This window comes from Lactuca saligna, chromosome 8 (genome assembly GCF_052625555.1).
Source record: "Lactuca saligna cultivar CGN05327 chromosome 8, ASM5262555v1, whole genome shotgun sequence".
NCBI lineage: Eukaryota > Viridiplantae > Streptophyta > Magnoliopsida > Asterales > Asteraceae > Lactuca > Lactuca saligna.
This window is the reverse complement of record NC_136424.1, coordinates 117,903,476-117,915,890: the sequence shown is the minus strand read 5'-3', so window position 1 is coordinate 117,915,890 and position 12,415 is coordinate 117,903,476. Positions and strand designations below refer to the sequence as shown.

Sequence of the window (12,415 nt, the reverse complement as noted above, 5' to 3'; positions counted from 1 at the left end):
TATATATATATATATATATATATATATATATATATATATGTATATATATATATACTAGTGGGGTACCCGCGCGATGCGGCGACGGCTATTTTTCCTTTCGACAAAAAGATTCTAGGCGCCGATTAGTTCTTGTTACGTGAAAAGTTATCTCAGTGAGGTGGTGCGACTGTAATCGTATATGATAATAAATGAAAACCAGCATGTTACTATTTTAATATATATATATATATATATATATATATATATATATATATATATATATATATATATATATATCGATAAGGTTTATACAAAATTTGATCTTATATATCACGCAAAACTTCTTGATACACCACATTTGATATGTAAATTCCTCTCCCCGGAAATTCTTTTGTAGGTTTCACTAAGACCTTTGTATTCTCACGGGATATTCCTCTGGAAAGTGCCACATAAAGTTGCCCATGCGAGAATACTGACTCTGGTAGATAAACACCAACGTTTGGAATTGTTTGGTCTTGAGCTTTATTGATTGTCATAGCAAAGCTAAGCCGAATTGGAAACTGTTTTCTTTTCAATTTGAATGGAAACATGTCATCATGGGATGGACAAAGAGGGATTCTTGGTAAAAAAAACTCGTTTTCCGGCATGAAGGCCAACCGCTATTTCCGCATCAATCATGTTCATCTGAAAACCTCTGCATATCAATCTTGTGCCATTACATAAACCATTCGAAGGACCAATATTCCTTAACAGTATTATAGGGCATCCAGTTTTGAGTCGAAGGTAATGAGAAGGTAAACCACTGATATTGATAGAGTTTAAGAATTCCATCGGATAGAAATTGTTCTTATCATCTTTTGCCTCATCAAAACTATAGTAAATCCTCTCCTCTCCACAGAACCTATCAATCAGTTGATCATTAATTTCATCAACACTTTCATTTTTTGTTGATAGTATCGCCCTGGAAATAATATACTCTGAAGAGCCTCCATTGATGTGCAAAGAAGGAAAGATTGCATTAATCAACTCGTCTTTTAATTTGTCTTGGTCGGTGTAAGGAATGCACATATCATCAGGTATTCGGACAAAACTTTCATCAATGGTTGCTTCATCTCCGTTTCCAATTCGTATCAAAAAATCTGAAAACCATGGATCAGCCAGTGCTCTCATATTTATAGTTAAACGTATTTTTTTAATCAAAGACCAAAGAGGTGACATACTCAAACTAGCGTCTACAATCTGTGCTCTAGTACCACGTCTGATTACTGGTAACACCTGCCTAAAATTGCCTCCCAAGATCATTATCTTTCTACCAAAAGGGAGGCTCACCTTTGTAATGTCTTGCATCGTTCGATCCACCGCCTCTACTGCTTTCCTATTCGCCATTGATGCTTCATCCCATATGATTATTTTGGCCAAACGAAGTAGTTGAGCAACCTTACTTTGCTGATTGATTTTGCACATTGAGTTATTATCAAGATTTATCGGAATCTTAAACCGCGAGTGAGATGTTCTCCCCCCGGGCATATTATTAGTCGCAGCACCGGATGAAGCTGTCGCAAGTGCAATATGACCATGGGAACGAACCTCGGCAAGTAAGGCTTTGTACAAAAATGTTTTCCCAGTTCCACCAAGACCATCTATAAAAAACACACCCGGACGATTCTGATTAACGTGGGTCATGATCTCATCATATGCATTTTTTTGGTCGGTATTGAGAGAATCTTTTGCACGAAGGTGTTCATCATCCACAACGATGGAGTACTCCTCTTGGACCTCGCGATAAAATCCAGATTCCAAAATGATGTTTGTATTTACCATAGGAAGATCAAACTCATTGAGATGCTTACCCATAGATTGCAAAATTATAGAGATATCCATAAGAACCATGGTTTGAACTCGCTCAACACTTTCACATTGTCGCATATAATCTTGAGAAAGTGAATTATAGTGGTCATCCCATAACTTGCGAACATCTCCGGGTTCGCAATAAATGAGTATTGTTGCAAATAACCTTCTAAGAGCACCTGGAAATTGATATAACGAAGCCTGCGTAAGACATTGATATAGGTTATCATCGGTCTCTATTAACCCTCTCTCAAGAGCAGCTTTACGAAATGTTAGATGTAACACGTTGTTCACCGTGTAAAGATCTTCAAAGCATGTTGGCCCTCTAACATGTGATAGAAGAACCCGTAGGTAGTATCTCTCTCCTTCGGCAGGGTTAGCAGAAACCAATCGGCCTCTCATTGCTCCTTTTTTCCTTTGCTTCCAACAACGTTTGGTTGAATTCCATGTAAAGTATCTTGGGAATTCTTTATATAGATATTGCCTCGGAATCTCATCCATTTTATTCGTGTCAAAGAATGCAGTCAACATTGAACTCTTATCTTTCTCCCTGTCCACAATATCAATCATTGAATCATTATCTGAGAATCTAACCAATTGTTGGTTCGGGAGATGAAGATGCAAAGACATGACGAAAGGGTGGATTTGAGAAAGCGCAAAGCTAAAAATCCTCCATATTGCCTCAGGGGATGAGACGTAACATGCATCTTGATATCTTTTAATCTCATTGATGATGGGTTCCGCTCCATCTTGATCAATGTGGACAACTTGTTTGTCATGTCCCTTGTAAACGTATTTAAAAGCATATTTCACAGATTTTATGCTCGAGCAAACCTCGACATTCATGTGGCAATTGAACATCATTAACAGCTTCGGGTTATATGGTACCACCCATCTGTTATCAAGTGTATTTCCTCGTACGTTGACCTCTATCCCATTGTTTCTCCTCCTATATAATGGATATGAGTCTTCTCCTTGTGTCGTCGCTTCATTAAGTTGTCTAGTATATCTCCACCGACATTGTTTTGGCTCTCCTTGCATACATGGACTGGTTTCTCGTAAATGACCACAAGGACCGTGCATCATGTGCTTCACAACAATTTCATGCATTTTGGGATACTTTTTTGGATCGGGAAGTTCAGCACACACCATTTTGTCATAATGGTCAACATTTGTCATCTTGTGTTCTGGTCTCATTATCAAGAGGAAATGTGCATGTGGCAAACCATGCTTTTGAAACTCCACCACATAAACATATGCTCGAACCACACCCAGGATATAATGTTTTAGAAGTTGGTCCTTTAGATCCTCTAATTTTGCACGAAACACTCTTGATACAAGGTCTGGTCGATCTTGTGCACTTTGCCCGGGTTTCAAATCATCAACAATTTCTGGCCAGTTTGGATTGCATGTTACTGTAAGGAATATATCAGGCTTTCCGTCATCTTGAACTAACGTCATTGCATCTAGGAACCTTCGTCGCATGTCACGTGGTCCACCGATGAAAGATGCAGGTAAGACTATCCGTTGCCGACTCTACTTGGTTCAACTTCACCGGCATTGACACAATCAACAATTCCTTGGTAAAGGCCAGATCTTATCTTCTTTTGGTTTAGCTTACAAAAAAGCAAGCGTGAAGTCTCGATCTTATAGATATCTACCACAAATTGTTGTAGCAATCTTCTTCCCAATAGAATTAAATTTTTAGATGAACGAATCTGGAATTTGTAACAGTAGTACTCACGCATTGTTACGGTATTCCTACCCTTCTTTGACTTAGCCCCTGCATAAGGGTAATGTTAGAAACTTGTAAATTTTGTATTTATGTATATTTTTACTGAAATCATTCATTTTCATATTTCAAAAATGTATGTACCTTCTATATCATCCACAATATTTTCTTCATTACCCACACCTTCATTGATGGACACTCCATCCCTTGCTATTTTTGCATGCCAACCAGACTCACCATTAGGAAAGAATAATGGATAAGACAAAGGATCATAACAACCTTCGTAAGGTTGAATTTGTGTACTATAGTCAGATCACCCATATACAACAATGCTTCTTTTATATGTTGTTATGTTGTCATTACCTTCTACCTAAATACCAGCAACCTATATAATTTGTGATTTTAGTATGGTAAATATGTAATACGATAACTGATATGACTTGAAATTAAGAGAAATAATTATTATATCCAAACCTCAAATGTGGTCGGCCGATTGTATACCCTCTGGTCAAGTTCCACTGATGCGTTCAAAGTGACTCTATAGTTATCGAGAGGTCCTAGCTCACGAAGGCTTCGAAACGTTGTAGCGTACGGGTTTGTTGAAAGAACGCCCACCAACACTTGAATGATCTTTCGATCAATATTTCGCCATTGAAGTCTATGTGTAAAATCGGTTTCGGAATCATAGAAATATAATTGTAAGTACCTAGGTAATCCATCCCTCGGTACTAACTGATCAATTATGTGATATATTGCTCCGTTTACACGAAATGTATATACTCCGTATTTCATATTGCTCAAATCATCATCCAACTCTACTCCCATGGATGTGAAAGAAAATTTTGTATTGTAAGCACGTATATTATCTCTAAATATTTTGCTTAACTCCTCTTCTGATGTAAAAAGACGATATAACTCATCAGGAATTTGGGAAGATGCCAACTTTGTTTTCCCACTCATGCAACAAAAAGTAGCGAATTCATGTTTGAACTGTTTGGCTCCACAATGAACACATATATTACTTCCTTCCAAAAAAGAATGTACTTCAGGGATACCATCGAAAATAGAATGGTATGGATCCTCAAGAAGAATGTCATCTGGAATTACTTGATTGACATGGACCTCGCTAGAACCTCCAACTTCTATAATATATGAAAACACAACTCTTTTAAATTAAAGATAAAAAATGTAATTGTTCATTTTAAATAATGATGGTTTATACTAAAATTTATTGTAGAATTAAATTAGGACTAATCATCTAATGTTTCGTGTGTTAACCCCAAATATATTTGGTTGTTTTCTTCAGCACATATAACATGATGTTTGTGAATGACCTCTGCAGTAGCAAATATACTTTCATTGTTTCTTTGTTGGTGATCACTTTCAAGCATTCTCCTTTTTTCTTTGTTCCGTTCATAATACTTTTTGTTAGTATCTTTCCTATTTTGAGCAACTTTATCCTTACTACGCGGCATAATATTTTCTTTGTCTCTGGCTCGAGCACCATGTGAGGTTGAATGGTTATTTGCGGATAGCATTATTCCACCACTACATTGGTTTTCCAAGTTTTGTAATGGTACCTTTTCTAATTGTTGTTTGCTCTTAATTCGTACATAATATTCGCGATTAACTTTTTTTCGTTTTTCTGCACTACTTTGGGGTTCATCGCAAATAACAACTTTTGCTTTTTGTTTTGCGTAAATCGTGTTTTCCAATATTCTTTGTTGTATCGTTTTCTTCTTTCTGCAATAATATTAATAATACAATCTTTTTTCTTATAAGTTTTTTAGTTCAAATTAAGAGAAAACAATATATGATTATCATTAATATATTATGCATACCTTTTTCGATATTTAAACAAATTTGCATCGAATCTTCATTTTCATTTTCATTATCTTGGATCCCCATTTCACACTATAAGTTTATAAAACATAAATAAAAAGAATATTATATCTACTAACTCAATACATAAATTTGTTCAATACTTGAATAATATAGATCAAAGATAATAAATTGCAACATAATAGATATATTAAGGTTACAACAACAAAATACCAATAGCCAATATTCTTACATAAACAAACCACCAACAAACGTTCTTAAGTTGTTTATTTTTAAAATTGAAATACATAATTATATCATCCATAAATCACCCTAATAGCATTTGCTTCTGCCATAACCGGCTCAAATGCAACCCTCGAAATGGATGTAGAATCCAAAAAGTTCACTGAAATTAATTTTTATACATTAATACTTCATATGGATAACAAAAATAATTAATTTGTTAAATGATTTTAACTGAAAAGTTTATACTTACTCCCCCCTCGGCTTCGATATTTAACACGAGATACATATATGATCCATTTCTCTTGAATTGATCGTGCGAATTTAAAAGGTAAGGCTTCAAGACCTCGCAAATAACAACCTTTTGCTTTTTTTTCGTTTTTCTGCACTACTTTGGGGTTCATCGCAAATAACAACCTTTTGCTTTTTGTTTTGCGTAAATCGTGTTTTCCAATATTCTTTGTTGTATCGTTTTCTTCTTTCTGCAATAATATTAATAATACAATCCTTTTTCTTATAAGTTTTTTAGTTCAAATTAAGAAAAACCAATATATGATTATCATTAATATATTATGCATACCTTTTTCGATATCTAAACAAATTTGCATCAAATCTCCATTTTCATTTTCACTATCTTGGATCCCCATTTCACACTATAAGTTTATAAAACATAAATAAAAAGAATATTATATCTACTAACTCAATACATAAATTTATTCAATACTTGAATAATATAGATCAAAGATAATAAATTGCAACATAATAGATATATTAAGGTTACAACAACAAAATACCAATAGCCAATATTCTTACATAAACAAACCACCAACAAACGTTCTTAAGTTGTTTATTTTTAAAATTGAAATACATAATTATATCATCCATAAATCGCCGTAATAGCATTTGCTTCTGCCATAACCGGCTCAAATGCAACCCTCGAAATGGATGTAGAATCCAAAAAGTTCACTGGAATTAATTTTTATACATTAATACTTCATATGGATAATAAAAATAATTAATTTGTTAAATGGTTTTAACTACAAGGTTTATACTTACTCCCCCCTCGGCTTCGATATTTAACACGAGATACATATGTGATCCATTTCTCTTGAATTGATCGTGCGAGTTTAAAAGGTAAGGCTTCAGGACCATCATTCAAAATCAACTGAATTACATAGCCACTATAATAATTTGAAATATTAATTTTAATAGTACTTATAATTAAAATCTTAATAATAATAATAATAATGATAATAATAATAATATAAAAACTTATGATTGATCTTGAAGAAGTAAATCAATTGCACAATCATGGTGTAAAAGACGTCCATCAATAACTTTGCCAACAACATCTAAACCACCATTTAAGTAAAACAAATTTTAGTTATTTTTAAAAAAAAAAAAAAATAAGTTAAATATTATATTGTAATAACTATTTAAGAATTACCGATCAGATTTCGTTGACGTGGATTTCTCATCAGATATTCAATAGACTCAACCAATGGATAAGTCGGAAAATGATTTTCAATAACCGGTTCAAGTAGAGTAAATCGTGTAGCTTAGTTAACAATTATGACATATTGATCATCAACAAAGTTGTATCCTTCATACTTGGGGAAGTCATCGGGAGTGGAATTGATTTTAAAATGATTTATAGAATATAAGCGGCCTTGCATACCTCTTTCTAGGTATCTTCCTATTAAAAAGCTAGGTACAACTACCACCAATTTTTCTCTCAAGTTAATAAAAAATTTGTTAAAAAATAGTAATAGAAAAACTCTTTATATGGTGAAATTAAGTATTATATATTTGGAACTTACATTTTGGTCAACTACAAGCATAATTAGTTTGCTTTCCCTTGTATCCACCCAAACAAAATCAATCCGAACGCAAGCGAAATTATACCATGCATATGGACTATTGAGTGACCGAAAAGAGTTAACATTGAAATACATATCCATTTTCTACAAAATTTAAAATAAAATGTAAAAGTTAAATAATTGATAACAATATTATTAATTTAAATATTAAAAAGATTCATAATGTTCATAACAATAAATATTGTATCTATAATTATTAAAATAAACAATAGAAAATACAAATATAAAATATTTCAGACTTTCATTTACAATATTAATTTAAATATTAAAAATATTTAAAATGTTCATAACAATAAATATTGTATTTATAATTATTAAAATAAACAATAGAAAATATAGATATATAATATTTTAGACTTTCATTTACAATGTTAAAACTTTTAACAAACCTAATTTGATATCATAAATGCTACAAAATTTTATTCTTCATTATATTTTAATAACAACATATTAAACTAAAACCAATAAAAATAATAACTATTCATATAATATATTTCTATAAATATTATACTATTAATATCTCTATTTCTTACATTTGGTCTTGTATAAATTTGCATCCACTTTTATATCCATATCTTATACTTATATTTTAAATGATTTACATTTGTTATAATAAATAAATATAAAAGAAATTATATAGAGTATACCATGTAGCAAAAAAAGATAATGATATGTAAACAAAATAAAACATGTAAATAAAAGAAACTACATAGTATTATCAAGTTTTACACGTAGGAATAACTAATACTATATTAAAATATAATAGAGTAAAACATATAGCAAAAAAGGATAATGATATTTAAACAAGATGAATAATGTAAATTGAAAGACTTCCAATTTACCTCTATTTTGGTCACAAGTTAAAAGTAAGCACCGCCATGTATTATAGACATGATTAAAACAAAAATAAGTTGTTAAAAACCAAATCAAATCTAAACAAAATTGAGCGTCTTACTCTAAAGTATATACTAAAAACTTGTTGCTAGGTAAATGAAAAAAAAAAAAAAAAAAAAAAAAAAAAAAAAAAAAAAAAAAAAAACAATACACATCACTTTATATTAAAAATAAAAATTAATCAAATTTAAACAAAATTGTAAATGTTACTCTAAAGCATACACTAAAAATTTGTTGCTAGGTAAATGAAAAAAAAAATCAAAACACATCACTCATTTAAAAATAGTAATTACGCTTTAATTTTTGTATATCAAAATACAACAAAAAGAAAAGGAAGCATACCTTTTTTCTAAAACTCAAGCTTCTACAATTTGTTTATCAACCAATAAATATATTTATATTGGTTTTCCTTTTGGAATCTTTTGTTAGTACTGATTTTGAACAATTTTTTTTGTCTATTAAACAGTTTTTTACAGTATATAAATTGCTGTTTTCTGACAAATAAACAGTATTTTAGACAGTCTGAAAAATACTATTTATGACCATCTATTTACCTATTAATTTACTGTTTTTGACATTGGTTTTTCCTACTTTTCACAGTCAACAATACTATCATTTTTCACAGTCAACAATACTATGCAACCAACAATACTATTACTGACAACATATGTACCTAACAAAATATTTTACAATCAGAAAAATATTTTTTTCACATGCAATCAATTTGTGTTTAAAAGAAATGAAATTCCTTTATTTGTTTTATTTTATTCGTTATTATAAATTCCCACTTTCACATAAACACATAATTTAAAAAAATGTACCTTGACATTTATGATATGCATTAATTTTTTTTATTCTATTCTTTAATAATAATAAAGCATCCAACTTTAACATTAACACATTCAAAAACATATAGAATATAGATAAATTTAGAATGTTATGACAATTAAAAGTGAGAAAATATGATATTATTATACAAAACTTGTATGATCAATGTTTACAATGCAAGAAATAGCATCATAATTTCAATTTTTGGTTATGTTATAATCGAATCAATTAAAATAAGATGATATTTCTTATTCCTTACAAGGAAGCGCAAGAAATATCATTGTCCTTCAATGCCGACATAATCATGAATAGCAACTTATTTGCGTAAGAAAGAAAAGCATAAAAAAGTAGGATCCCATAATATAGAAATCTTTGAAAGTACGATGTTATTTCCTACTTTGTAATTTAAAATTTGGGAAATAACAAGGTACTTTCACGATTTCTTTATCATTTAACCTTACTTTAACATACATACATACAATTACACACTTATGAACGGATTACATAATAGAAAAAATATCATATTTCTATCGCTACTAATTTTGAAGGTTGTCCAAACACATCAAAAAACTTGTGCCTAGCAAAAAAAAAGGTAAAATATAAGTCATCATAAAACAATCATGCATTGTATACATATTTACATTGTAATTTAATTGTTGACTTAAGAGTATCTTACTTTCATTTAAATGAGAAAAAAAAAGTGCATTATAAAAATTGGATCAAAGAAGTTATGATGTTATTTCATTCTTTGTATTTAAAATATATTAGAAAACAACACTAAAAAAAAGGAATCAATGAAAGTTTGTATTTACAAAACACAATATAGGATCAAATAGTGCGTCATATAAATATAATCTAACTTTAATTGTTGCCTTAAAGCTTCATAATTTCATTTTAGTTAAATAAAAAATAGTGCATTATAAAACATGAATAAAAGAAAGTATGATCCTATTTCATGCTTTGTATTTAAATAAGCATGAAAAATAGGATGCTATAAAGAGATTCAATGTAAGTATGATGCTATTTCTAACTCTTTAAAAAAGAAATATTAATGCTTGTAATAAAATCTTTATAATTGCATTATACTTTTACATACACACATGACCACATACATACATATACATACATTATACCTTTCATAAAAAGGTTTCATTTTTGTTCTTTATATGAAATAAAGGTGCTATATAAAGTATGATGATATTTCTTACTTTGTGTTTTACAAAGGAATAAATATGATCGAGTTTTTGATTAAATAAGTGTGTTGTAAATTTTTATTTACCAAATAGGTGTAGATTCAAAAATATTTACCAAACAAGTGTAGTTTTAAAAATTTTATATTTTTAAACTTTCTTTTTATTTTTACTTATTTTCTTTTAAATATTTTTTGACCTCTCTTTTTATGAAAAAATTGCTATTTTTATCATTTTTTATAAACCCCATTTCTTAAAATAATTTGGTAACGTAAAACAAAGATTGTGTCACTACATTTAACTTTAAAATTTGCCAAATTACCATACCGTTCTAGTATGTTAATCTATTTTCACATAAAAAATTAATATCAAAAAGTTTTAAAACGGTCAAAAGGAAAATATTAAAATATATGAAAATAGAATAAAAGCCTGAAAGTTTTAGAAAAAATATAAACTTTGAAACTACACTTATTTGGTAAATACTTTTAAAACTGCACCTATTTGGTAAATAAAATTTTAAAACAAAATATAATCATATATATTTAAATAAAAGTATAATACAATTTCTAAGGCTAAAAAAGTTTCATAAACATTTCATTTAATTAAAACTTTAAATTCTATAATGATATCATATAGAAAAAAACCTCAGCAAATATATGAAGAGTTTAGAAAAATATCAACTACCTTCAATAAGTATTTATTAAACAATTAATCACACCCTTTCATCAGATCTGAAAAAAAAACTATAAACTATGAGTTAACTATGAATATATATAACATGAAAGTTTAATTGAAGTTAAATAATCACCAATAATTATACCTAAATAACATAAAAGTTAGTTGGTGCAAATCTGATAGCATTCCTTCTTGATCTGCTTGCATTTCATATATACAATAGAATAAAAAATCACAAAATCAGAAATTTTATGTGTAAATAGATAGAAAACGAAAATGCTGAAATGGTTCGTTCAACAAATAAAAACGCAACAGAAATATAATCTGGTAACATTCTAAAACACAAAGTAAAATCGGAGTTTCATTCAACATCCATGGGATGCACCATTCCAGTTTTTTTGACCTGAAAAAAAAAAACGATTTTTGTGGCTAATGGAGTTTGTTCATTATTATGGAGAAGAAAACTGAAAAATCAAACCAAGTTAGAAACAAAAACAAACCTTTCTCCTGTTTGTACTGCTAGATCGAAAACCTCAAGATTGTGAGCCCTAGCACATGGAATCGCAAACAACACCAAAATCGGTTAAAACAAGACAAAAGAATTCTGGAGAACAAAACTCAAAAACCAAAACAAGTTATAAAAAAAGGGAACCTTTCTATGCTTTAAAAAAAACGAACCTTTCTCTAGTATGTACTGCATGATCGAAAAACCTCAAAATTATGAGCCCTATGACATGGAATCGCAAGCAACACCAAAATCTGTTAAAACAAGATAAAAGGTAGGCGGTTTTGGTGATCTTTTTGAATTATGGAGAACAAAACTCAAAAACCGAAACATGTTATAAACAAACGAACCTTTCTATCGTTTGTTCAGCAAAATCTTCGATAACCTTGGGATTGTATTAACCCTAAGACATGAAATCGAAACAAACAAGCAAAATCAGTTAGCACACGACAACCCGTAGGGGATTTTGGCGATTTTTTGTGGCTAATTATGGAGAACAAAACCCAAAAACCGAAACAAGTTATAAAAAATGAACCTTTCAATCGTTTTTTCAGCAAAATCTTCGAAAACCTTGGGATTGTATCAACCCTAACACATGAAATCGAAACAAACAAGCAAAATCGGTTAGCACAGGACAAACCGTAGGGTATTTTCGCGATTTTTTTGTAGCTAATGTCGTTCGTTCAAAATTCTGGAGAAGAATACTCAAAAACCAAACCAAGTAATCAATAAAACGAACCTTTCAATCTTTTGTTCCACATGATCTTCAAAAACTTCGAGATTGTATAAACCCTAGCCCGTGAAACCAAAACAAAAATCC

General features: G+C 30.1%; 1 protein-coding gene across 1 annotated transcript; it reads right to left on the bottom strand.

Moving 5' to 3' along the window:
• Positions 1 to 573: 573 nt before the first annotated feature.
• Positions 574 to 3,288, bottom strand: LOC145010043 (uncharacterized). Its single transcript, XM_078968636.1, has one exon. The coding sequence runs from the start codon at positions 3,286 to 3,288 to the stop codon at positions 574 to 576; it is 2,715 nt and encodes a 904-aa protein (XP_078824762.1).
• Positions 3,289 to 12,415: the final 9,127 nt, after the last annotated feature.